The sequence below is a fragment of the Solenopsis invicta genome, chromosome 4 (assembly GCF_016802725.1).
Source record: "Solenopsis invicta isolate M01_SB chromosome 4, UNIL_Sinv_3.0, whole genome shotgun sequence".
Lineage (NCBI taxonomy): Eukaryota > Metazoa > Arthropoda > Insecta > Hymenoptera > Formicidae > Solenopsis > Solenopsis invicta.
The window spans coordinates 28,842,106-28,868,909 of NC_052667.1; the positions used below are offsets into that span (position 1 = coordinate 28,842,106).

Consider the following 26,804-nt stretch of genomic DNA (forward strand, 5'->3'; position numbering starts at 1 on the left):
AAAACTGAAATTCGTATTAATGATAAATTCATTCTAGTATTAATATACATATTTTGAAATTTTAGACAATAAATAATAGAATTTGTAATACACGCATATATAAAGTTTTGTTAATTATAGTTTAATAACAATCTATTTATATAAATACAATTTGATTATATCGTAAATTACTCTTATAACACTTTTGTAATAAACAACTTATTATTATTTATGTTTAAGGTAAAATATATTGCATTATTTTCTCTTCTAACAGAAATTATATATAATACATAATTGCACATATTAATAATGCATTTATGTATATGCATATTGATATCATTTTTATTCATTATATGTTATATAATATATAATCATCTCGTAATATAATTTTTTTGATAAACGTTTACAAATATAATTTTATTTTAAGGTGAAAATTATTGTAAACATTTCATAAATCTAAGAATTTAATCGATTTCTATATCTTCTTCGTCTTGTTGCGTCGTATCACTAGTGATAGATTTAACTAATTTTTGCGGAAAATCTTTCTGCGTAGAATCTGGACCGGCTAACGCAGCGTTTTCGCTTTCTCTTGTGTGCCGCCACTTCATTCGTCGATTTTGAAACCAAACTTTCACCTAATGATGCAAAAGAGGATTTAATATAAAAACGTTTTTTTTTATTATTAATGTTTTTTGCTTTAAAAGTCTATATATGGGTAAACAAATATTACATTTTTTTTTATTTTGCAGGATAAGGAAGTAGGTATATCAACTTTATTTTATAAATTGTACCAACCTGTGCATCGGTTAGACCTAAAGTCGCTGCCAATTGTCTCCTGTCTGGTTTCGTAATGTACTTTTGTAGGGAAAATCTTCTTTCTAAACCTTTCCGCTGTAGAGAACTAAAGACAGCTCTGGACCACGATCTCTTTCTTCGTGTGTTTGTTTCTGAAGAATTTACCGTTGAGGAAGATGAAATAAGTGCTGAAAAGTGAATATTTTCTAAATTTGTCGCATAACAACTTCATTTACAAGATGCGCGTTTTTCATTCATTGATTAATTAATCGCGTTACGCGCAAAATGCAGCTTTGTGTTTTATAAAAGCTGTATTTGCGTATAATATGTGATTAATCAATCGATGTATTAAAAATTTTGCCTAATTATACTGTACGAAACTAATATAGACTTAATTTTAAATTTGCATTAGATGTGCATTTGATAATATTAAAAGATTTATTTTAAAAATATTGATCAGACATCATATAAGTATATTTAAAAAAATTTTTTTTTAGAGAGAAGTTCTTACTTCTCTCTACTTCTCTCTATTAAGTATACTTGCTTTGAAAATATCAAATGTTCCTTGCGAAGGAAAAAATTTAAAAAATTTGTGAATAATTAAACGAAGGTAAAGAAACATCACGAGAGATGAATGGCTACTCTTAGCTCGATGAGTGTCAGTTTCTACAGATTTTAGTCCGAAGAAACCCCGGAGATGGGGTACTTCGCGCTGATTTACGATCGCACGAAATATACAACATCTGTACGTATTTAAACAGTGTAGTACCTCCACTCAAACCGAATTTATACTTCGTAGATAACTTTAACATCATAGTTATTTTGGGGTTTCCGTGTTGATCTCTGATCATACATTTCTAATTTATAGATTCTACTACATTTGATAGATTCTCTTTATACTGTTCAAGAAATTAATATAACAATTTAAATATGACTCGAACAGTTTATATATTAATACTATGTAAAAATATAAAAAAATACGTCTAATAAAAATAATTACATTTTTAATAATTTGTCTAACGGTTCGAAAATTGATTTATTTCGCTATGTTATATATTCATCATTATATTATTTTATTTCTATTTACTTGCAATAAATATGATTGATTAGATTGTGTATGTAATTGTTGAAGAAATAAATTTATTAAATATGCACTCTTTAATATTTTATGTATTATCTGCTTATTCCTTCTTTTATTTTATTTTACACAAAGTTTACACGTACGTATCGTTAATATTGTGAATTGCAAAGGGGATCGAATAAGGAAGCATGGGGGGGGGAGAGAGAGAGAGAGAGAGAGAGAGAGAGAGAGAGAGAGAGAGAGGATAGAGAACAGGAAAAGTGAGAGAACAGCTCTTACAACGAAAAAAGAAATAAAATATAGGTGCTACCAGATTTCAGCCAACCGAGAAAACGTGCATCGAAACCGCTGTTTACACCATGCGTAAACATTGGGTGGCACTTAAGATGTCGTTTAAACACAGACAGGAAACACGTGAATACACTGATACGTAAATATTTTGCTCTACTTGCTCTCCTGAATATCAGAAGGACAAGATAGTATGTCCATATGGTAACATTTGTCAGTGACGTAACTTGCGACGCTCAGTTAAATCTTTTCAAGATATTCTTATAAATTTTGTGAAGAACAAAAAAATTTTGCCCATATTCAAATTTATTCAGTTTTAATTAGTCAATAGTGTGTAACAGGTTAAGCTTTAAGAGATAAATTATAAATGATAAAATTATATTTAATTAATTTTAATTAGATTTGATTTTATAATGATAGAACACAAAAGTTAACTCAAAATTCGTACAATTTTAATCATCGGAAAGATGCAGTAAATGATAAACTTGTTTCGACTCTAATTTTCAATGAGAAAAGATTATTCTTTACGAGATATATAAAAATATTCAGTAAGTAATTACAGGAGACATTAGGTAGTGTAAAAATTAATTTTTTTTTTCTAATGCAAATTTTGAGCAAATGAATGAACAATATATGTCTAATTTATTATGATTTACCTCTAGGTACAGGACGTAACGGTGCCGGCCGATATAAAGTTCCTAAATTCTCCATTAACCCGGTATAAGATGCAGATGTGATGTTCTCAGATAATGACGAATGAGCATGCGGAAATGAAATGCATGTTCTGATATTTTCGCATCGCTCGTAACTATCGATGCAAGGACACCGTATTGGTTGTATTGGAGGTTGTATTGGAAGTGGTTTAAGAATATCTGTCAACGTATCGATTTCGGTAAATTAAAACTTTTATAATATGTATAAATAATAATATGTACATTATGCAATTGTAATAGTGTAGAGCTTCATTAATATTATAAAGAGATATAAAAAATTGTAATTTTTGTTTAAAGATACGCGTTAAAAAAAATTAATGTGTATACATATTTGATTAATAGATATAATTTTGTATGTAAGTTATCTCTGAAAAAATTTGTCCAATAACAAGTTACAAGTCAATTACGATAATTATATATAAAAGTAAAAAATTTTTTGTAATAAAATTTTATAAATTACAATTTTTGAGTGTTATTAACTTTTACCTGTTTTTCTTGGGCAAATTTCATTTGATAGTATGCGATCCATGCCAAATTTCAATTGTTTAGGACAATTATCGTTATCCATGAGAGTATTAATGTCGTCCATCGTCCTTTTTACAAATTTGTTAAAAATCCACACGGCCCCTGCGTTAACTGCGCACTTTATAAGATTCGAAAGTCCACAATTTCAATTTTATGCGTATATCTGCTTGTACAGAATACAAATTTAAATACCAAATTATTATTAAAAATAACATAAAATTAATTCTACAACTATTATATTACAATTACTTCACTAGTACATCGCTTTAATTCAGCACTTTCTTGAATCACTCTTTATGACATTGTTTTTAAATGTACATGATAATGATGTTAAACACAAGTTTGATAAAAATAATTTTAAGAATAAAGTTTGCATTAATTTATTATAGTGAAGAATTATCACTTTCGCAAAAAATATTCGAAGGAACTGTAGAACAGCATAAATGTGAATGAGTGAACGAGACTCTGCCATGTTCAGAAATTTCTGGCTGAAAAAATCACCACTGCCAGTTGTGATTTAACTGGATTAACTGGATTGGTCCACGAAAATACTGGTAGGCGGGACTACGAGAAGATTGGTCTGGCCAAGATGATGTGTCTCGGATGCTGCGAGATATAAATGTCAAACTTGGGTAATATTATCCGTAAGAGAGAAAAAGTTTTGATAATAATAATAATAATAATAATAATAATAATAATAATAATAAATTGTCTTTTACATACGTTGATTTTATATCGTCTATTAATAAATTCTGCATGTGTTATCCTGTTTTTAATTTCTTTAATTTACGGCATATTTGCATCTTATTGTTTACAAACATAAATTAAATATTTCTTAATTATTTTTTAATATAAAATCTTACAAAATTTAAAGATATAAAAAAATGAACATTATTTTACAATATTTTTAGATATTCAAACATTTTTTACTAATAATAGTACTATTAAACATGTTTTTGTTTTAATAAGTTGTTTTGATACAATTCTCTAGCTAATGTGAGTGCTTAAACATGGGTAAATCAAATGAATATAATGAATATGGAAAATGATAAATGTTTAGAGAGTATACATATAATGGAGTTATATACGTATGCTCCAAAAGTCGATGTTATAATATACATAACTTAATCCCTTAATTGATACCATCGGATATGAATCGGTCACGTAATCAAACGGATTGGATTTCGAAGAGCTTTCGCACGTACAAGAATTCGCATATATCGATGGAACAATGGTATAAAGATGGTACGTATGGTCGATGATATCTTTACAAGAGCCATATGGTTATCTTTTACGTGTAGGTCTGCGAAGTATACAGTCACTTAGATGTTTATTTGAAGAGCCATGTTTGAAGCTGCCTCTCTACCCACACGCTAAGAATATTCTTCGAGATATGTACACAGCGCGGTCTTCTATTCGATTTTATTAGGTTTTAGGATTTTCAAGAGTCTACAGATTTGTGTGATAAGCACTTTTCGAATGAAGTTAATCGATTGGCAACACAATTTTAATTACGTTGTAAAAGCTTAAAAAAATTTCTTTAAAAATTTACTAATTTAATTCGTCGTTTTAATTCGTCTATTCATTTAGACTCTGTTACGATATTTTATATACCATTAACTCTATAATAAAAAATTAATAATTTAAAAACTATTAGGAAAATAATACTAATTATTAATTTATTTTTTTAACATTTTTATTTATAATCTTGTTGTATTGGTTTATAAAATATTTGCTTTGATTTATTATATCTATTATATCTATTATATCTATTATATGTGGAGTTGGTTATATATTTTATTGTTTGATATAATCATATAATCATGAATAAATAATATATTATTATAGAATAATGTACATGATTTTTGATCAATTATACAAGGCGTAACTTCTTGAAAGCATAATCATTCCTTCATAGAGTTTGTCCGTTTCAAAGTTATTCTCCATTGGATCAAATATTAAAATGTTCCGTTTGGGGCGGTTTAGTTTCTGTAGGCTTTGCAGATTCTAAGAAGAATTAACAATTATTAATGCTTAAACTCATTTTTCAAAAATCAGTTTGTATTCTTATCATAAATATCAAAACATTTTCAAAGAAATATCACCAGCTTTTATATATATATATATGTTAAAGATCTTTTAGAAAAACATACTAATTCTTAACATTCTAAAATATAACAGCTAATCTTACAGTTTAATGACGAAAAATACTGTTTTAACAATGATATATTTAATCGGAGTAATTCTTATTATTTCTACATTTATTAATAAAGTCATAATAAAAACAAATAAATTAAATAATCAGAAACAATTTTTATTATACATATATTATTAGTTTAAACATAAGAAATTTTGTTTTAACTATAGTATTACCGAAAATACGACGACATTTCCGTTTCCATTGGACGTATTGCGCTGAATCGCTGTAATTATGAGTGTAAGGAGATAACCACCGAATGCGAGAAAAGAGAGTGCAGTTACTGCTAGCTGAAAGATTTTTGAAATCTTCGAGTCTTTGCCTTTTTCATCATAATGTTCTTCGTATCGTTTTATAGGCTTCTTGTTATTTCTCTTCAATGCCATTGGCATCGCCATTGGCAGCGTCAACGGAAATGTTCTGGACATGTTGATATCTTCATTTTCATTTTCATCAGTAATGTCTATAAGTGTTACAATAACGTATATCTTACATGTATATTTTTAATACTATCTTAAAATAACGCTTTGATAACTTTTTTTTTATAATAATTACAATAATAAATTATTTAATGAAAGATTTATAATCAAAATTACCATTATTATTTGCAAGGGAAGATTTTATATGAATTAGTTTATCCATTGGCAATTCACTTAAACTGCGAATCTCGTTTAGATATAAAGATGATTGATCTCCAAATGTCATTTTTAAAATATAAAATGCACAAAATATTAACAAACCGCAATACATAGCCGAGTAGTCTGAAATTTGTGATTAAGATTTGTGATTAATAAATATAAATTTGCACTTTAGTTTTTGATTATATTAACATGTATAATAACTTACTTTATGTGGCACAAACACGTACTTAAACTATTTCAACTGGGAGTAGCAAAAATTAAGTAATTGTATCAAATTATTGTATTTTTCGTGCAAATCGTTTTTAATTACAATAATGACTATGTAAACGTTGAATATTACTTTTAGGTAGAGAACTTTTGTCACTTCAATCAACCTTCTTACTGGCTTCTAAGAGGAACGCAACTAAATCGTGCTGCGAAACACGGATGCCGTTTTCTTACGCTTGGCTGACGAAGCAAGAAGAGTGACAATCGCATAACAAGCTCAACGGGGACTTTGTCGGAGCAACGGAATAGAAATAAATGCATAATTAACGCAAAACACCCGTTATAATATCTGTTTTACAAAAGATCCTAGGCAGTAGTCTCAGTATCGTTGAACAGTTTGATTCAACAAAATGTCCAGCTTCTCGTGCTTTTTCTTTTGTGTCCTCTGGATAACTACATTTGACGAAGTGCAACTCACAAAAACTGAAGGTAAGCTTCTTTTTTTGTTTTCTAAAGATGCAGGTTTTGTTGTAAATTTCAAATATCCTTTGGTACTCGATAATATCAAAATAAATGTTTGCATGAGCAATATACTTTTGTAATCTCAGATGTTTTGGATAAGATAAAAGCAGGATTACAGTATGCAAGTAACTATCTAGAAACGGCTAAAGACATTGCCGATCTGGTGTCTAAGAGTTTAGGCCATAAGCCAAATCAAAAACGAGGAGAAGATAGAAACGGTGACAAACAATCATTTGGTCCTTCAAATTTCGTTTCCGCATTCTTTCGACTTATTGGATTTGATTCAAAAAAGGTAGCAGCAGTCGCAGTTAACAGTGTTATATTTCTTGCACAAATGGTAAATATATGTGGTCAGATGTATTATATTATAAATAATTTAAATTATATGGTAATGACATTTATTTTATACTAGATATAATTTTGATTATTTCTTTTGACAGATAAGCACGCTTTTTGGACTGAAATCGCTGCAAAGTAATATTGCCAGAAATGTGGACGACGAAAAACTGGCTTGGGATCCGTTAAAATTTACTTTAGAAAATAAAAATAAAAATGTAAGTCATTATATTATTATTATTATTATTATTATTATTATTATTATTATTATTGTTGTTAATATAAAATAGATCTATGTGTGTGAGAGAGAGAGAGAGAGCCCTATTTTGTTTTAAATTAAATAATAAAAGTTATTTTTTTTTAAGAATAATACAAGATTAAAGTGTTCATGTAATATGAACATTTTTAATTATACGTATACGTAATTAAAATTTTAATAATTAATATAATTAAAATATTTATATTTGCAATTTAAATAAATTTATAACGCATTTAATTATGCTTAACAGATCCAAAATTTAATTGATCAAGCAAGGAATCCGAATCTATCAAATCAGTTGATAGAAAGAATTACTAGTTCTGATACTGGTTGCATTCGATTATTACTATGTAAATCATCTCCAATCATAAAAGCAGCGCAAATTTCTCTCAATAATAAATCGCAAGATTACATGCATCGAATTATTGCGTGGTTGCCGTCTAAAGAGGAATTTGAAACAAGCAGCGACAAATGTGAAGAGAAACATACGGATTGTCGTTTATTTTCTTCGTAATAATTATTATTACTACAAGGAAGCTAGGAAACGTTTTCATTAGAAAACTCAGATATGTATTTATAAGTGTTACACGTCGGACAATAAATTCCAACACACAATGTTTTGCTTTTAGATATTATTGAACTTCTTTTCTTTTTTATATTACAGATTAAAATGTTTCGAAGATTAACAATATTTTTACTCTTTACATGAAACAAAATATTCAACACAGAATATTTTAAAAATTAGAGTACGTATGTACCTTATAAATGTACATGTGCAAATTTTTCTTTATATTAATATCTATTATTGTGTTGCGTATATAAGATTTACGTTGCTATATTATTTTTCATGGCACAACAATCGTGTAAGCACGAAATGCGCGACAATGATTGCACAATGTATAAATAGAAATAACATTGTAAAGATAAATCAAATACAATAATTATCATAATCTATGTTCATTTGCTGTATAATTAATACTAATTAATATATTCATTAGAACGCATAAAAAATATTTACGATGTAATAAGGACGGCGCTAATATAAAGAATCTCTACACTTTGGAATCTAGAATTTATCTGTACTTTACTTTAAATTATAATTAACTTTTAATTCGTCTACTGTTACAATTAAATAAATTATTCTTTATTGTAATGTTAGTAGGTCACTGACATCGCATAATATCGATTACATCGATCTTAATAATTTTAAATTTATATAACAATATAATGAAATACGAAAATTGAACAAAACATTGAGCACATATAAATATAATTGTATATTTTATATAGATTGTCTATTCATATTGCTCATTTTTCGTTTATTAATGTTAAAAATTCTCATCAAGTTATCATTAATGACCGTCTTCAACGTGTGGCACATAAGTAAATTATAAAAGTTTATATTATTCCATATGATATCTTGCATCTCTTATACATATATATTCATCATAATTTATCTCAAATTTAAAAAATGTTTGTTGTGACTTACAATACTACACTATTTATATAATTTAAATAAAATAATATTCTGTCCACGTACGTATAATTTTATATCTCTTGAAGTTTCAAGTTAACATAGTGAAATTATATTAAGTTTTATAATTATTTAACCAACTAGACATTAGATCTACATTCCAAAGTGTGTAATCGTCAATTCATTTACATCATACATCTAATGAGATCACGACATTGTGACATAATTTATAAACGCTACATGTTTGTGTGTGTATATATATATATATATATATATATATATATATATATATACTTTATATATATATATATATATATATATATATACTTTTTTTAACTCTATTTTATCGCCTTTCTCTAAAAGTTGATTATAGTCAATATTTCGGAATAGTCGTCGTTAAAAATTCGATCGACCAACAAACATTTGGCATATATTCAACTTATTTAATACATATTTTACACAACCTACGCAATACAATATCTATCATTTACTAATTAAGAGAAAGTTTTGGCATTTGTAAATTGTTTAAGTATGGAGATATTTCGCGCGATCTTATTAAAAATGTTTTGTAAATAATACAATACTAATGTTTTGTAAAAATATTTTTTTTTTTACAAAACAAACAACATAAACATTAATAATTTGATTTAGATATAGATGTATAATAGAAGATACAAATTATATAGAAATTTGCAAAATATTCTACAAAATATTACGATGAAATATTTATGTTTTTGATTTACGTTTCATAAAATCACAATTAGTAGTTAGAATATTGCGCACTACGATATACCATACATTTTCCTTATGCAGTTAATTTTATACTAACGTATAATATACTACATAGAGTTATATTTTATATGTTACAAAGTTTTATATACTAATTGAAAAATCGATCTTGAAAATATACAGAGAATCAACAGGTTATAAAAAAAATGACTCACTCATTAATTATAATATGCAATTTATATCGCATAAATAGTGCGAAAATCTCGATTCTGAAATATGTATTTACAAGAGGGACTATCCATCAGATTCATAAATATGCATATATACGCCAACCCTGTATTATTAATTTACAAATCTATACGTATAATGTAATATAATAATCAAAAGTGTCAAAGTGTTTGTTATTATTCATGGATACACTAAATATGCAGGTGTGATAAAGTATTATGTACGTAAAATAATTAAAATAACTGGAAGACGAAAGCGGAAACTAAACTTTGTGGAATAATTTTTTCTTTTCAATTCTTATATGCAATAATATTTGTATGATAATTTTTAATATTTTGTTTTGAAGAATTCGTGAAAAAAATCAAAAGTCTTACCGGGCATAGTATTTTATTTAAATCGATATACGTGAATACTTCAATATATGTTTTTTGCACGTATTATACATATGTATATAGTCTCAATCTTGAATGTGACAAATGTAATTTTTATATATATATATATATATATATATATAACAATTATGTTAAACTGCTATACTGTTGATTATGATTTGGAATTTTTTTTATTAAAATTATCAATAGAATTATTTAAATTTTTATCAAAGTGCAATCAATTAAATTTCCATGACTTAAACTTATTAAATTATTACAAACATTGCTGTAAATATCTACTGGACTTTACGTGTATATTTATGTTATAATTATCACGTCAAATTTTATTCGCGCTCATATGTGAATTATCTATCACTCACACACACACACACACACACACACACACACACACACACACGCACACACACACACGTACACATAATGATACATTTTATATTCTCGTCGATAGTTTTGACGATTTAGCAAAGAGAGAAACAAGATTCTGAGTCACAAGCGAGCGCAAATTTAAGTTTCGTACAAATTCGATACGTTTATGTTTCAACTTGGAATTATTATTTTCAATTATAAATGATATTTTTCAAAATCTTTTTCAACGAATTCTTAATCATAATTTACGTAAAATCAATTATCTATAATAATAAATATTGCACAGTTAATAAATGATTCTAAAAAGGTAATAAAGTATTTAGAAATATCGTCATTACACACACCTCTCAATGGTAATAACAGTTCTACAACTTCAATTAATCATCAACTTAAAATTATTTGAGAATATGGATTAACTTTGTGAAAGAAAAACAAATTGGAATAATAGCAGTATTTTTATACGTAAACCTTTAAAGAGTCGCCTGACCAGGACTAATCAAGTCAGTATTTTCGACGCGAGCTTGGCGTAGCCAATCCCTGAGGTTTCTGGTCCTTTCCATCAAATTTGAGGCATTTCTCTCGACTGTACCAACGCTGGTGCTAAAACCGCTATTAGGTCCGTACTGAGCGATAATATTTTGAGTTGTGGTAATAGGAGGCTGTGTTGCAGTTAATTGAGATAGGATGTTAGATTGTATATTGGGCGTACCAAAGGCACCTAAAAAAATAAAACTTGTTCGTAATTATATTCGTAGTTTTTAATAGAGATAAAAAAATATTTTATATTACAAAATTTTTTTATCTCTATTAAAAAAGTTTTTTAACACAGTTACTTAAATCCAATCACGTAAATATACAATCATTATTTTTTTTATCATTTTAAAATACATTCAATTTATATTCACATAATATTAATTTATTAACTATACTTATACTGTACTAGTTCTGAAGATACTCGTATTTCACGTTAAATTATAATAATATTCTTCAACTTTTGTATAAATTATATTCTTTCTCTTTACCTTGCATGCTGTTAGGCTGCGTGGTGAGATGATGAAACCGCAACCAACGCAAATAAGAGTACATAAGAGTCGGTGTTGGAGGTATGTTACTGTCTTGACGCTTATTCAAGACGTCCCAAATCTCTCGTATTTCTGAGTTTAAATTCTCTAAACTCGCAATGATTTCAGTAGATTCTTGATAATGATCTAGTGGCTTATCTAGATTTCCAACAACAAACTATACAATGTAATGCAAATTTATGTTGTCAATTATAATAGTTATGCATCGCATTACATAACTGTACAACTTATCGTTTCTGATTTATCTTTGTGAAATAAGAGATATTATAATAGAATTTTTTTCATTTCTAATTGCTTTATAAAATTGACAATAATCTATGAAACAAACATCAGATATTGTACTCGTATACGAAAGAGTAACTACGTAGAAACATATTTATATATTTTTTTTACTTTTTGCAAATAATTAAACTAGTAAGAATTAATAGTACAGAAAAAAAGTGATAAATGTTTCTTGTATTTAAATATTCGAATTGTATAGAATACTATAAATTAAAGAGTATAATAATTCATTATTATTATTAATAATATGAAAACTTTACTTATTGCTAGAGCTCATTTGTTTCTAAAGTTTAATAGTAATAATAATTTAATAATTCAGAAACTTCTTTTTTATCTGCAACTCACCTATAAAAGTATCAGTACCTAAATCAGTCGAACTGAAACCGCTGCTGGCACTCGACATGTCGCTTAATTCATCGTTTTTAGTATCGTTTTCATTTCGCTTATCATTCGCCACTCGCTCCAGAGATTGTTCCAAGTGTCTTAGATGAATGATTTTCTCACCTAAAAGACTTTTGGTGCGATGCAAACTAATCTCCATATCAGAAAGTTCGCGTTCCTCCTGAATAAAAGATAAATGTTTAGAATTCGTTTACTTTTGATAAGAATATCATTAAATTTGATAAAAGCTAATTATTAAAAGAGAGTCTTTAGCACGTAGATGTTTATCTGTTGTATTATAATTTTATGTATTATAATTCTCGTTCCGTAATCCACGTAATCGACAACAGCGATTATACCTGCACCAGTTGTTCCAGAGTGGCTCTCCCGCTTCGTTGTTTCCAAGCTCTTTGCCTACCCTGAAAGGCACTTTTCTGTTGTCTCAGCGCCTCGCAAGCCCTCCTCACCGAATCCTTCTCCACATGCATCCGGTGTCGGAAGAACTCTAACTCCGAAGAGGCATTCGCCGGCGCTACGAAGGGAAGTAGCGTTACTTTCAATTTGAATCAAAGGTCACATCTTAAGGCTAAATTTTAAGCTTTAAATGTTAAAGTTTTAAAACTTGATATCGAGGTGATAGAAAAATGGATTTATAAAAATAGCGTGCAAAAGCAAATGAGAAAGACCGATGGTGCACTTACGGACCAGAGAAGAACGCAAGTCGTTAACCAAAGTAAAGTGTAAATAATCCTACGAAAAAAAGAAATAATGAAATTTAATTTTGATTATGTTGCACCAATAAAAATAATAGATACAAGTAACGACATATAACAATTCAGTTTAAGTGAATTATTTGTTTGTGTTGAATTTTTTATACATTCAGCAGTATCGAGATGTGTGTAGCTAATAATAAATAACAACAATTGTGTATTGTGTTAGAAAGTGAAATATTTAATAAATAATAAAATAAATATATGTAATTAATTAGAGGTAATTATAATCTCACTTTGTGTATAAATTATTTTAATAAGAGAGAAATAGAAAAGAGTGTAATGTGATCAAAGTGATCATATATTATAATAAAGTTGAAAAAAGTATACGTAAATATATACAAAGGTACGCTTATTTACAAATGTAAAGATATACAAACATATATATATATATATATATATATATATATATATATATATATATATATATATAATATTTAGTGTTTTGTGATTATATACACAAATTTTTCTAAAATATTGTAATAAAATATGAAAAAACGTTTCATAAAATTATATTTTATGAAATTCAAGATATTGTTACCGTACTATTTATAAAAAGCACATCTTAAACCATAACGTTCAGATCGTACAAAAGCTATACAATCTTTAAAAAAAAAAAGATGTAAAACTTTTTTTTTCTTGAGACATTCTAAAAAGTAAAACCGTTTTTCTTTTACAATTAAAATTAGGTAGTAGTTGAAACTGTATTTATATTTAAGAAATTAAAAAGACAGGAAAAAGTTTTCGCGAGCACGCTTTGCCCACGAAAAACAGTAAATTTTCGTTTTTGGTGTTTCATATCAGTGTTGAAACGATACAACGATAACATTTTGTTCAAACTGACTTGATTTCAACCTAATTTGAGATTAAAATAAAATTAAATGAAAAAATTTCGATTTGGCAAGGAAAATTAATATTCCCTTGAGAGAAAGCAAGTTAATATCTCTAATAAGTTTAAAACAATCACCTTTATCTTGAAAAGGATATCGCACCGTATAGGCCGTTTCGTTGCTCGGTAATTGGTCACCGAGATCTTCCAGCTTCTTCAGCTGTTTTCTAATATTTTCCACCGAATTCTCCACATTGTTATTATTACCGCCGTTCGAGCGACCCGCGCTCGAAGTAGCTTTTTTAGTGAAGCTCTTCTTTTTCTTCGTAATCATGTTAAGATTTGTCTCGCTGGCGGTGGTAGTATCGTCGGACTCAAATTTTGCTGCACTTTTCAAGCCAGTAGCAGCGGATGTGTGTTTCTGAAAGCCCGCGGCCGCTTTCTGACTCCTCGAATTTTCCAGAGAGTTTTGTTCTTCGACTTGTTCGCTCGCGCTTTGGCTGTCCTGCGATTTCGCGTTTGTTACTGGGCTCGAGCGCGCGTTCTTCAGCGGAGTACTGCGAGCACGATTTAAGGCCTATAGCCAGACATTAGGGCGAATCGTATGAACATGACAGAGTACCTTCACAGCCCGTTCGTATTCTTAACAAGATACGAACTATACGCGCCCTGCATTGCTCGACGAATAAAAATTCGACGAAATATAGACTGCGAAGGTACTAATGTGAAGATATTGATATGTGCAATGATATCAAAAATGAACGTGCAATATTGATGTTTTGATTTCACATAGAAAACTAGCGAGAATATATTTATATTTATATTTATTGATCATTATGGATCTCTATTTTCTTGCTTTTTCATCCAATCGATCTTCCACCAAAATTGATTTATGATATAAAAGTATATAGAGTTCTATATCTAAAAATTACATTCTTACTTCTTGGATGATACAGCGGCATGTTCACAAGGAAAGATCGAGTTTTCTTGCTAATCGCTAATACGAGTAGTTTCAGAGAAAGAGTAATTTTTAATTGTAGAAAATTCTCTCGCTAATTACTATATAAAACATCGAGTAATTACATTAAGGACAGAAAAATATTAATGAGATGTAACATGAAGTGGCATGCTTGTGCTGTACGCCGAACGTGTTTATATCAACAACTGCAGAGCTTGATTGTTGCACGCTGTTTTTCTTAACGATAAATTGTATTATACGTTATCAATGTATCGTATACTTGCTGAGACTGACAAATTGAAGTAAAGAATAATAACTATTTAATTTCATTGGACCATTGACGTGCAACCATTGTTTAAAAGATAATTACAAAGTAGATATTATTATTGTATTATTCAAATTTCATTTCTTCATCCATCAAGTTGTTCAGTCATTAATATAAAAGGGAAAATAGCATATAAAGAGTGAGAAGAAAGTCTCTAAACTTTCTTCAAACAATATTATTGCTTATTAGTGCTAAACTCTCTTTTTTCTTTATCACATGTCACTAATTTATTTCAACGTGTGAACGTTCAATATATAGGATATAGGTACTCGCATTGTACTTGACATGACAAGTTTCGGACGTCCGCTTGTATTGAGAAAACTCACTTTTGTTCCGACGAATCGGTCTTGTCCGTCCTCGTTCTAGTTGATGTCGATCTTTCAGTTTCCGAAGCCGTGGTATATCCTTCCTTTCTTTTGCTTCTTCTTTCGACCGCGAGACGAACATCGTTCTTCAATTTCATATACTTCTCCTTAAGCGCCGTATATTTGTCTTGCAGTAATCGTTTTTCGCAACGCATTTTTTCAAAGTCAATACTTTCTTGTTGAACAGCTCGCTCGGCCTGTTTTCTCGCTTCCTTCTCGGTGTCCCGTGCAAAATCTGCGCGAATTTCTTCCAATCGTTCTTTGTACATCTTACGAGCGAGAGCTTCCTAAAATCGTAGCGAATAAATTCAGACCTCTTTTCGATCACAAGTAATCATAAAGGTATAAATTTGGATGCAATGTACATAAGTAATCTAGCTATTAATAATCATGTGAGCTATAATGAATTTATAATAACAATTTTAATAATAAATAACCTTTTCTCAACATTTTCTTCTCCGTATATACATAATTTTTAAACCATTTTACATCTTAAAGTGATTCGGAATAATATGTACATTTAATATTTACGTTATAATACGTTTAATATTACAAGGTATACTTACATCCATTCTAAAATCTCGAAGAATTTCGGCCAGACATTGTTCGTGATCTTCGGTGAATTTAGTAATCTTCTCCCGTTGTTGCGTTCTTAATTCATTTCTTACGTCTTCAAATTCTTTTTCCAGTTCTTTCTTTAAGGTTTCGATTCTGTCAGTATGTTTCTTTCTCAACTCATATTCGTTCAGTTTTGCGAGCTTTTCTTCGCCGAGGTCACGTTCATGCTCATTTTCTAGCTTGCCCATCTCCTGACTTCTCAATTCCAAAAGTTCCCTTTTTCTCTCGTCGAGTTCCGTCTTTAAATTGGTTAATATTTCTTGTCTCTCTTTCTCATAGCAGACCTCTAGTTCCGTACGGACCTTTTTCAAATTTTCCATTCTAGCTTGATCCATTTCAGTGATCAATACTTGTATCTCCTGTTCTTCCTATAAAAAATTTTCATAGATTCTTGACGAATACACTTACTTTCAATTAAAATAAGATGAACATTTTTGGTTGAAAATACATTTTCAGGAAAATATATTTTCAGGACTTTGAAACACCGTAATATTTATAACATATGATTATTATTATTAATTCTATTGGTTTTTATTAAAAGTAAATGTTGTCCATAAAAATGAAAGAATATAGATTTAAGAGATTAATAACAAAAAATGAGCAAAAATTACATTTTTTTCTTTTAGAAATAGAGAATAGAGTTTATAAATTATATATATATATTAATTACTTTGTGAATTTGATAATATACAATAATATTGCGATAAAACAGAAATACCTTTCGTGCCATTTCCTCTTTCATTTCCTGCAATCTTTGATCCAGAAATTGTTGTATTAAAATTTTCTGTTGTGCAAAGTTTTCCTCAAGTTCCCTCTTCCTTTCCTGCAGCTTGATATCGAGTTCGATCCTGAAAGCTTCAATTTCTTCCTCGTGTTCTCTATTCATTTTCACCTTCATATCGTCAATACTTCGAGAATATTCCAACTTGGGTCGAACAAATCGTTCTTTTTGTGCATAATTCTGGTTAAATCTCGACATATCAGGTGACTCGTCATCTTCGAGTTGTCGATTTAATAAGCGATTTGTCGCGTGTCTTGCTTTTTCAAAATTTAATTTTGTTTTGCGTATATCATCGGAATCACTACTTTTTGCAGTGCTGCAATCTGTTTCGCTCTTTGACACTATATCGATGTTTTTCACTTTTTCACCTAATTTATTAGGCATATAATCAAAACTATTGTCCCTTTCTAGATTAGTCTTCGTCATTTGACTACGATGTTCATTTTCCGAAACGTTTTGCACGAGGAATCTCTTGCCAACTATTTTCGCAGTTTTTGACATAGATTTGACGTTTTCTATAGACAAATTTTGCTTGTTGCTTTCTGAATCCATTTTATTCCGTTCTTTCCCATTAGAATAATCATTCTTGTCGTCGACGTCGTCGTCGCCGTCGTGGTCGTCGTCGTGGTCGTCGTCGTCGTTGTCGTCGTCGTCGTCGTCGTCGTCGTCGTCGTCGTCGTCGTGGTCGTCGTCGTCGTCGTCGTGGTCGTCGTCATCGTCGTCGTCGTCGTTGTTGTTCTTGCAATTTTCTAACGTTGATTTCCACGGAGATAGAATGGAATCAGTAATTTTATCATTGATTGTAGCCGATATTCGTGGATTCTTATCTTCAGATTCGGGGTCCCAATCATCCTCGGATTCTGAATATGTGAAATTAATGTTGAATTCCTTTTCCAAGTCAAAGCGCACACTTTTGCGTTCCTCATCTAATGGTCTATCGTCTACCAACAATTGAATAAAAGTCAGGTTATAGTGACAGAATCATGTTAATTAAGAAATTTTTTTAATATAATTGAAATTTTTATTTTACGTGCTTAAATTATTACTCTCTTGCTTTTACTTGTAATAAAATATAAATATCTTTGTTTTTAAAAATATTGCATAAAGACGTTTCTACAATTTTAAGTAAGCTATGTTCGTCATACTTGTAAAAGATTGAAATAAATATCAAGATAAGAAGAAATCACAACATTTTAATAAGTTATTTAAACACACACATCTTACCATCTTCAAGCTGTTTCTCCCTTAGAATGGACTTAGGTCTGTCCAAACCAATAGTGTTATTAGTTTCGTCAGAAATCGTCAATGCCCGAAAGTCCTCCAATTTGCCGCCATCTTGACTAGGTGTGGTATCTCTGCTCCTATTACTTTTTAAAAACATTGAACCACCACCACTAAGAGTCAACTCTTTTTGTTGACCCAATTGACTCGGATGTTTCTCTTTGTCAAATTTTTCAAATTTTTCCGGCCTTGCTAACGTACTGGCGCTGAGTTTATCGATGTCGATTATATTCTCTTCTGAACTGAACTTACTCGAGAGCTGTTCCCAATCTTTTTCGTGCCACGGACTCAACGATTCAGATCTCTTTAGTACTTCTTTTAGATCAAGCTCTTTTTTTGCCGGTGTTGTCACGGTTGTTGTGGCTGTTGCTATCGTATCTCTTGTCTCAAGCAATTTAGGACACTCGTAAAATTTTGGGTCTTGAAATTTCAAGTTTGTATAATCCCTTGCGGCCCGATCGCTCGACAAGGATATTGCATTGTCGGATTTCGAATCACTTTCCCTTCTCGATTGAAGTCTATCGAAGGAGGAGGGACGATCCTTTCTGCGCGAACTGTCGATTCTGTCGACTTTTCGTAGAGGTGCTAGTTTCATAGGAATTTTAGTACTCGCTATGCCAGTTTTTGTATGAATAGTTTCTTTAACCATTTCTTTTGGAATAATAGTTTCTTTCGGTAAAGTTGCGTCCTCGTGAGACTCTAAATCTTTTGCCGTAGTTTTCGAATCTTCTTCTGCAACGATAAAACAATTTTTATCAAACATAGATATGAGACGACTTATAGCGAATCACTTTCATTCATTATTATTCTGTTACTACATTTTTTTGTATCGTTCAATAGAATTTTTTACTACTAAATGTTATATTAATTCTAGTATACATATTAAAATAATAATTAATGCTTTTGACGCGAACAATAACGAGTAAATGGAGTTGCAAAATATGCACAAGGTATATATATATATTTATATGTGTAACGTTTTTTTGTTTATTACAGAATAAAATTTCTGGAATGTAAAATAAAATTGTTTATATGTAAAAGATTACTTGTTTTAGTTTCTGTACAATTGTAAATAAAGAATACAAAAAATAAAAATTACCAAAATTATATCGAGGAAGATGTCGTTCTTTCTTGCCCTAGAGTGCATTAATTTCCAATCAAGATCATAGTTATAGGCAAGAATTAAAAAAAAAAAAAAAAAAAGTATCTCAGTGATCACAACAGTCGATTACATAAACATGATTATTGCAAAAAGTGAAAAGAAATCCAAGTAAGCATTTCAAGTCAGTAATGTTCAAGGTCTTGAAATTGTTAGTCATTTACGTAATACTTATGAACTGCATTGTATTCGTTTGTTGGTTCAAAAGAGTTGATTTAACCGATCTGAGATTTGATGTAGACAACAGAAACATAACTTTTATAACCATTTTAAAAACAAAAAATACATAATTGTTGTTTCTCTTTACACTGATTATTAAATTAACTAATTATTATAAATATAAATATTATTTTGCTTTCTATTTTTATTTTTTATGATATTTTAATCATTAAACTTTATTCACGCTTTTTTCTGACAAATATGCTAATTTTTATTTAATTGCAATTTATACAAAAAATAAGTCTTATATAAATTTTATATATAGAGGAGAAAAAGAGAAGGAGATATTATGGCTACTGTGGACATTTTTATTGTCTTCGTCATTAAGTGACGAATTCCAACAATTGCTCATAGAATTATTTGTTTAAATTAATCAATTAAAAAAAATTTATTTTTGGAATAGCCACATTACAATCACTTTATTTCTTCCACCGAATATGCATGGCGTCACAATTTTATAAATCACGTGCCAAATAATAAATATGTATTTTATTTTAATCTAGAATTTGTGAAACAACACTTTGACGAATATAATCATTTCAATATAAAATATTGGTTATTAACGAAATTATTCAATAAAATAAAAATGTGTGCCATATTAGTAACTGTATAATAAAAGTTCTTTTGAAAAAAAGTATTTATAAAATTTTTAACGTACAAATTACACATAATTTTTCTCTAAAATATTAAATACCGCGTATTTATTATAGTATTATATATCAGAATATTCTAGCAATATCGTAAAATTTTATATAAGATGAGAAGCAACATATAAAATTTCCACTAACGGCTGTAGCGCGATATCTATACGTTGTCAATACGTTGTAGAAGAATCTAAAAATATGGTTGTACTTTTCGTAATTTTGACGCAAAGCCAAAGCATTGCACTGCCAAGTTGTACGATTTTACTAGTTATTAAAGCATTCACGCGATTCGCGTCAACAGTGTTGAGTATTAAATGAGAAACGTATAATACACACGCTCAATTAATGTCGACTTGTAGATTAAATTACTTAATCTCCCGAGCATTGAAATAGTCATTGTGACAAAAGTAGTTTGTGGAAAGCATTGCATTGCGTTAATTAAAATAATGTCAAGATAGAGAAATGATTTCTCTAACTCTTTAAAACGAATACAAGATACATTTTTTTTACGAATAACAAATTCAATATGTTATATTTTTACTGCTGTTTTCCTAAAATGCTTTATATAATATTTTAGAGTTTTATATAAATTGATCTTTATTTGTTTTAGAAATAGACAAGTATTTTTTTATACTTTCAACGCGACGTTTATTAATTTATTTGATCAAAACGTTACAATTCAAAAGGATGAAGTAGTTGAAAGTTCGAAAGTTACGAAGTATTAGACAAAGAAGATAGGATTTATTGTTATCATATTTTTGCTCAAATAAGAGATTTACAAAATAACCATCAAATATTACGCATACCAAGGCTCATTTGCCTCTTGTTGCCAGATCTAGCTTGTTCCACAAGTTCTTTATAAACTGCGTCTAGGGGATGTTCCCAGGTGGTGGTGCCGGTGGATGCCTGGTAATAATACCAGGCACCACTAGCTTCATGGAAGCACGGAGACCATCCCTTAGGCAGGGCTGCCATAAGACCTTCACGGGCCAAGTCCAGAAGGTGTGGTTCCGCATCAGGATCAATTCCCAAACGTTTCGCATATTCCAGTAACTCTGAAATTACATTGTTGTTCATTAACTCATCGGCATGTCACTAAAAATAATACTGAAAAAAATGTTAAATATTAATCGCATCGTACTGAATTAAAATTTTAATTGATAAAATAATCGTAAAATAGTAAGTAATAATAGTAAAGCTACGCTGAGACAAAATATCTAAAATGGCTTAGTTTAATATTGATCATAAAAATGTTTTTTAATAGAAATATATGTATTTAAATAAAAACTTTTTGACTTAATTTGTAAAATAAATCCTATTGTGATTATGATTCAATATATCATAACCATTTTTATCACTTTATTGATCAATAACAAGATAGAAAATCTTCGATGAATTCAAGGTAATGTTAATTTAATTATTTACGGCATATAGTATTTTTAACCTCTATAGCATGATTTATTAATAATGCCTTGCACTTTAATCACTAGAAAGTAGATCCCTATATCTTATTATATCGAGCTCAGGTAAATTGTACAATTCATTGATCACACACAGTTAACCGGGTTAAAAGTATTAAAGCGCAAAGTTACTCCTTCCAAGGAAAGTGTTATGATAGCGTGATGCGCTTATGGTCATTTAACATTTGTTATTAAAACAAAAATTTCAATAAATATAAGGATGTATTATCATTTTATACAAGCATGATGAATAGTGATAATTAATTTAACGGTCGATTATATATTTAATTCGCTAATTCGATACATTGTGATATATTTAAAAAAAATTAATAAAATATTATATATTATAAAATAACAAACAATTTTATTCTTTGATTATTAATCCTTTAAATTAACAAAATTTATAGTTTGTTAAAAGTATTTGAGCATGACGTACGAGATATGCATGTAATATGCTCCAAGATATTATAAGTAAGAGATCTAAAATTAAATATTCGTAATATTTCTCGTAATAGAGACAAACTTTTAATATCCCAAGAAATATTTTTTTTTTTTAAATAAATTTCATATTGAATCTATGTATAGATTAACTAATTGCATACACAAACACAAGTTTGTCAACAATAATTAATGTATCATTTCTGTTTCTTCTTAATTTTGCTAATATAAGAAATAGCATATCACATAATAAAAATCATCATAATAAAAATATGTTTTAATATTTAGCAAAATAAAATATTTCAAGTATAATTACAAAATATATGAAAAAAAAAGAGAAAATTGGTTTGGGAAGATTATATAAAATTGTTATAATTTCTATTCGCTTGAATATGACATGTATTTAATCCTTTTCACTATGCAAATTGCCATCTGTCAATCGGCATATCTGATAATATCTAAAGCGTCTTTTATCTGTACTATCTTTTCCTTCTGTAAGAGATACTAAAAGCTATCTTGGGCGAAGAACACGAATGACTGCTGGGATTAAAGGTCGTGAGATCATTAATGTAAAATTTCGGTCTATTGTAGGGCATCGCGAGAAAGTACATATACAATATCACGAGCATAAAAGACACTCGATAAAAAATTCCATCAGTCCTGACGACTGGACAGGTGGCGGTGGCGGTGGTGGTGGTGGTGGTGGTGGTAGCTGCCGTATGGGGGCAAGTCGAGCTACCATCTGCCCTCGTGTCGCTGTAGTCAAAGTGTTGGTCCTCTCATTTTATCGGTTTGATCAATCTCTATTCCAGTTACCGTAATGGGGCTGATTCTCGCAAACGGAAATTTTGATAGAAAAATTGTTGCTCCGAATTATGCTGATGGTTTGAAAAATTTCGGTTGATAGGTAAGATGGGTTTATTCGACTGAAATGACATAAAGACGGTCGAATACTATGACAAAACTTTCGCCGCACTGCGAATTATTGATTTTCTGGAGCGCGCTGGGAAACGGGCTCAGTATTCCCGCCAGGCGTGATGTAAATAAACAAGAAAACTTGCTACTAGGTCTCCTTTATGCTTTTCTTTATTTTTATTATAGATTGATTTTGAGTGAAGCAGGCTTCTTTAGGAACGAAGCTTGTTTACTTAATTACATTTTACGCGGCTATGAGACTTTTGGTCACTTTTTATCGTAAATCTAAAAGTGCGTTGACTTATAATGGTTACGCGAGTGCACATTTGCACAAATCACACTTTGGAATATAAAATATTTCTAATTAAACGAGGACGCACTTACATTAGATGCATTACAGTATTAATAAAATGAAAACTTAGTATACTTGATATAAGCAATTTCATTTGGAAAGCTACATAGTTAATTTTCATGATTAGTATTACGTAACAAGATGGAGAAAAAGATATCTCTAGCAATATAGATACAGCAGCATTTTTGTACTTGCAAAAAATTGAGATGTCGAAGTATGATGAAAGAGAGATAAAACAAATGGAGAGAGAGAGAGAGAGAGAGAGAGAGAGAGAGAGAGAGAGAGAGAGAGAGAGAGAGAGAGAGAGATGTAGCATATGTGGAAAGTCAAAATGGAATCGTGGCCTAATTCTATTGAATAGAATAGAAACGATCCAGGTTTCATTGCCTAGTTTGAATCAAAGAGATAATTATAACTTTCTCGTACTTTGTACATGACACATATCATGCACAATGGCCAAGTAATAGCACGGTTTGCCGCCGTGGTAATACCACGTCAGATTTGATTCGTTAATCAAGTGCGGGCGATATGCGATGAATCTTCCAATCATCCGCGTAGAAAAGATAATAGATGAGAGAGAGAGAGAGAGAGAGAGAGAGAGAGAGAGAGAGAGAGAGAGAGAGAGAGAGAGAGAGAGAGAGAGAAAGAGAGCTGTCATCTTGTGACAAGAAGCATGCAACTACTATATTAATACACAAAGATACACAAAGGGCGTTACGGAAGGAAACGATGGAACATCGATCAGTTTGGCAATGAACGCCCTACTCCTCGATGAGAGCGTTGGTCCAATAATCGACGAGTTCGACCTATTAAAACTATCATGGTCGATGCAACGCGACAAGAGGAATAGGAAAGAATTTTTGGAGCACACGGAGTTTGCTATTTCCACGTACCTTCGTTCGTCGGATGAGATGTCTCATCGAAAACCTCCCTGCACACAATCGTAGCAACGCTGTCTTGAGAAATGCTCATGCTAACGTTGCACCCCAACACCCCGTAAACGTAATGTTTGCATTACGCGGTTACGTTCTCCATATCCGTGCGATAAACGGGAAAATGACGGCGCATAGGGCCTGATTCATTTTTCCATATTATAGTACACGATACGTACGCGCCTTTTGCACTGCGCGAAGCTCGTCCCCGTCGACGGTCAATGTTGAATTCAGCTTGAACGTAGGCGGTGGTAGCAAAGAAAGAGGAGGGAGGAATGAGAGAGAAACGCTGGTTGCGCCCCCCCGTTTGCCAGCTGCAGAGAATCAGCTGTCCGATAAGAAATAATACTTTCAATGATAGCAATTTTTATTCTTATCATTGATGAGCTCATCAACGAGAGGTACGCTAAGTATGACAAAACGTACGAAAACACCTTTTGCGCAATTCTCCTCGGCCGTTACAAAGATCGATTACAATGTAGAATGGCTTTGAAACGCGCGCATCGCTTTAAAAAGACAATCATTAAGCTGATAACTAAGTGTTCTAATCATATTTATTTTTATTAATAAGTTAACAATGCAATTTATGCAATATGTTAAAATAATTGAGCCAGAATAAAACCGAGTAACTTTTAAAAATTGTACCATTTCAATTTATTTTTTGTGTCACTTAATGTATCAGTATATAATAATATTACCGGTAAGAAGAGGGATTTAGTTAAATTATTGTATAATTGAATAAATGTTTTGCAATTAGAAAATCATATTTTAAAATATTTTGTAACAGAATAGGTCTTTTATTATAAAAAAGAGTAATTATCATATTATAATATTTTAAGTATCAAATTTCTAATACTTTTCTTTACATCTGTTTATGTATGTAATATTAATTAAAAAGTATATAATTGTTCCTTAAATCAAGTCGGTCTATATCAAAACATTTATATCGACTATAGATAATAAAGTTATCGGATAAAAATCCAAGTTCATTAAATATAATTGTATATTATATATATATATATATATATACATATATATATTTATCATACAGATACATGTGTTTTTTTCATAAGCGTTTAAAAACGCTTGGATTTAGATTTACAATATCGATAAATATAGTATTCAATAAATAGAAGAGGTATTTTTACTGCATGCCCTTTATTCGATTGGTTGCTATTACCTTCCGTTGAGTGTGAGATACTTACTCAATTTTCTAATAGTATTTCCAGATTGGTAAATACAATTAATAAAACTGTAAAATTAACAATTACTTTTTGTAATATAAAAGTTTTAAGTATAATTTTGATGCGCCACTTCTGGAAATTATTTATGCCTACTTTATTGTCGGATGGTTGAAATGAGATGCGGTTTTCAGTTCTAACACATAGAGGAAGCAGCTGTACGGTTTTTAGTATTAAAATAATATTTGATAAAATATCTCATTCTTACGATTTTAATGTAACAATGTAAAACATTAGCGATTAATCTCTTAAATTTATATAAAAATTGTGACAAAAAAAAACCAATATAAAGATAAAAGCTGATATTGCGTTTTAAGGATCTATGTTGTTAGAAAAGAAAGAGAAGAAATATGATTACATTAAATTATTATTATTATTATTTAATTTGCAATTTATTAACATTAATTTTGGTTTTCATTAATATTTACATTTTCTCGTACGTTTATATATTATTTAATATTTTTTACTCTAATTATTAACTTAACATTATTATGCACAATCTTGTTTAAATAAATTGTATCAGAGTATTTTCAAAAAAAATTTCTCCTTTCATTTCGTCGAATATCACGCATTTCCTAATTTCGTGATATGCGACCATTTTAAAATCAAATTTTTTTTTAACGAAAAGAGCGGCTTTTCTATGATTCTCAAATGATTGCGAAAAATAATCGGATGAATATCAATCTTGGGAATTTCCTTACGCGTTTTCCGTAGCTTAACCGACGTGCACTCAGAAATGTTCATTAAAATAATAAAAACCTGCCTTTTTCCAGAGCAAGCGTGGTACCAATCTTACCTAACGCTCGCGTCTCAATAAAAATAATGATCAGATATCGGGGGATTATCGATCAGAAGGTTATTTAAATTTCACGTGCCATAGAGCCAAAACAATGAGAAGCTACCTGATTTGTGATGTTAACGACTACGAAAAATGTTTTGTCGAAAGCAGAAATTAAATGATAATGATATATCCCGTACCGATGCGACGCATATTGCTTGCGGCCTAGATACATGATAGATAGATAATTCTTTTCTTGGTC

General features: G+C 29.8%; 4 protein-coding genes across 9 annotated transcripts; 1 reads left to right on the plus strand and 3 right to left on the minus strand.

Annotated features, from left to right (window-relative positions):
- Nucleotides 1–105: 105 nt before the first annotated feature.
- Nucleotides 106–3,832, minus strand: LOC105200414 (H2.0-like homeobox protein). 2 transcript variants are annotated; one of them, XM_011167967.3, is made up of 5 exons: nt 3,631–3,832; nt 3,343–3,544; nt 2,800–3,015; nt 775–962; nt 106–614 (listed from the first exon to the last, which is right to left on the minus strand). In XM_011167967.3, exons 2-5 carry the CDS (start codon nt 3,443–3,445, stop codon nt 444–446), a joined length of 678 nt encoding a protein of 225 aa, XP_011166269.1. In that variant the 5' UTR covers nt 3,446–3,544; nt 3,631–3,832; the 3' UTR covers nt 106–443. The 2 variants fall into 2 exon arrangements, with proteins under 2 accessions (XP_011166269.1, XP_025995116.1); XM_026139331.2 differs by having other exon boundaries at nt 3,625–3,781.
- Nucleotides 3,833–3,878: 46 nt separating this feature from the next.
- LOC105200435 lies at nt 3,879–8,263 on the plus strand. The gene is made up of 6 exons (XM_011167989.3): nt 3,879–4,013; nt 4,373–4,626; nt 6,566–6,915; nt 7,035–7,285; nt 7,389–7,502; nt 7,794–8,263. The coding sequence occupies exons 3-6, from the start codon at nt 6,837–6,839 to the stop codon at nt 8,055–8,057; spliced, it is 708 nt and encodes a 235-aa protein (XP_011166291.1). The 5' UTR covers nt 3,879–4,013; nt 4,373–4,626; nt 6,566–6,836; the 3' UTR covers nt 8,058–8,263.
- LOC105200415 lies at nt 5,165–6,487 on the minus strand. The gene is made up of 3 exons (XM_039448527.1): nt 6,175–6,487; nt 5,755–6,041; nt 5,165–5,388 (listed from the first exon to the last, which is right to left on the minus strand). Exons 1-3 carry the CDS (start codon nt 6,326–6,328, stop codon nt 5,251–5,253), a joined length of 579 nt encoding a protein of 192 aa, XP_039304461.1. The 5' UTR covers nt 6,329–6,487; the 3' UTR covers nt 5,165–5,250.
- An 85-nt stretch (nt 8,264–8,348) lies between the features above and the next one.
- LOC105200436 (probable serine/threonine-protein kinase kinX) lies at nt 8,349–24,774 on the minus strand. Of its 5 annotated transcripts, none has more exons than XM_026139326.2 (11): nt 24,485–24,772; nt 21,233–21,481; nt 18,348–19,136; nt 17,061–18,064; nt 16,291–16,710; nt 15,686–16,011; nt 14,215–14,633; nt 12,837–13,009; nt 12,460–12,658; nt 11,755–11,952; nt 8,349–11,450 (listed from the first exon to the last, which is right to left on the minus strand). In XM_026139326.2, exons 1-11 carry the CDS (start codon nt 24,561–24,563, stop codon nt 11,203–11,205), a joined length of 4,104 nt encoding a protein of 1,367 aa, XP_025995111.1. In that variant the 5' UTR covers nt 24,564–24,772; the 3' UTR covers nt 8,349–11,202. The 5 variants fall into 5 exon arrangements, with proteins under 5 accessions (XP_025995111.1, XP_025995110.1, XP_025995114.1 ...); XM_026139325.2 differs by having other exon boundaries at nt 12,442–12,658; XM_026139329.2 differs by lacking the exon at nt 8,349–11,450 and having other exon boundaries at nt 11,755–11,971; nt 24,485–24,774.
- Between the last annotated feature and the right edge of the window lie 2,030 nt (nt 24,775–26,804).

What these genes read in the sequence shown, in the direction of transcription:
- LOC105200435 (XM_011167989.3), top strand. Translation starts at nt 6,837, where the DNA reads ATGTCCAGCTTCTCGTGCTTTTTCTTTTGTGTCCTCTGGATAACTACA. An exon ending in TTATATTTCTTGCACAAATG is followed by an intron (nt 7,286 to 7,388) that starts GTAAATATATGT and finishes TTCTTTTGACAG; the next exon opens with ATAAGCACGCTTTTTGGACT. An exon ending in TAGAAAATAAAAATAAAAAT is followed by an intron (nt 7,503 to 7,793) that starts GTAAGTCATTAT and finishes TATGCTTAACAG; the next exon opens with ATCCAAAATTTAATTGATCA.
- LOC105200414 (XM_011167967.3), bottom strand. Translation starts at nt 3,445, where the DNA reads ATGGACGACATTAATACTCTCATGGATAACGATAATTGTCCTAAACAA. An exon ending in GTTACGTCCTGTACCTAGAG is followed by an intron (nt 963 to 2,799) that starts GTAAATCATAAT and finishes TTCACTTTTCAG; the next exon opens with CACTTATTTCATCTTCCTCA. An exon ending in TAGGTCTAACCGATGCACAG is followed by an intron (nt 615 to 774) that starts GTTGGTACAATT and finishes TTGCATCATTAG; the next exon opens with GTGAAAGTTTGGTTTCAAAA.
- LOC105200415 (XM_039448527.1), bottom strand. Translation starts at nt 6,328, where the DNA reads ATGTATTGCGGTTTGTTAATATTTTGTGCATTTTATATTTTAAAAATG. An exon ending in TTCCCTTGCAAATAATAATG is followed by an intron (nt 6,042 to 6,174) that starts GTAATTTTGATT and finishes TAACACTTATAG; the next exon opens with ACATTACTGATGAAAATGAA. An exon ending in GAAATGTCGTCGTATTTTCG is followed by an intron (nt 5,389 to 5,754) that starts GTAATACTATAG and finishes AATTCTTCTTAG; the next exon opens with AATCTGCAAAGCCTACAGAA.
- LOC105200436 (XM_026139325.2), bottom strand. Translation starts at nt 24,563, where the DNA reads ATGAGCATTTCTCAAGACAGCGTTGCTACGATTGTGTGCAGGGAGGTT. An exon ending in ATCTCATCCGACGAACGAAG is followed by an intron (nt 21,482 to 24,484) that starts GTACGTGGAAAT and finishes ATGTAATTTCAG; the next exon opens with AGTTACTGGAATATGCGAAA. An exon ending in CAAGAGGCAAATGAGCCTTG is followed by an intron (nt 19,137 to 21,232) that starts GTATGCGTAATA and finishes TTATCGTTGCAG; the next exon opens with AAGAAGATTCGAAAACTACG.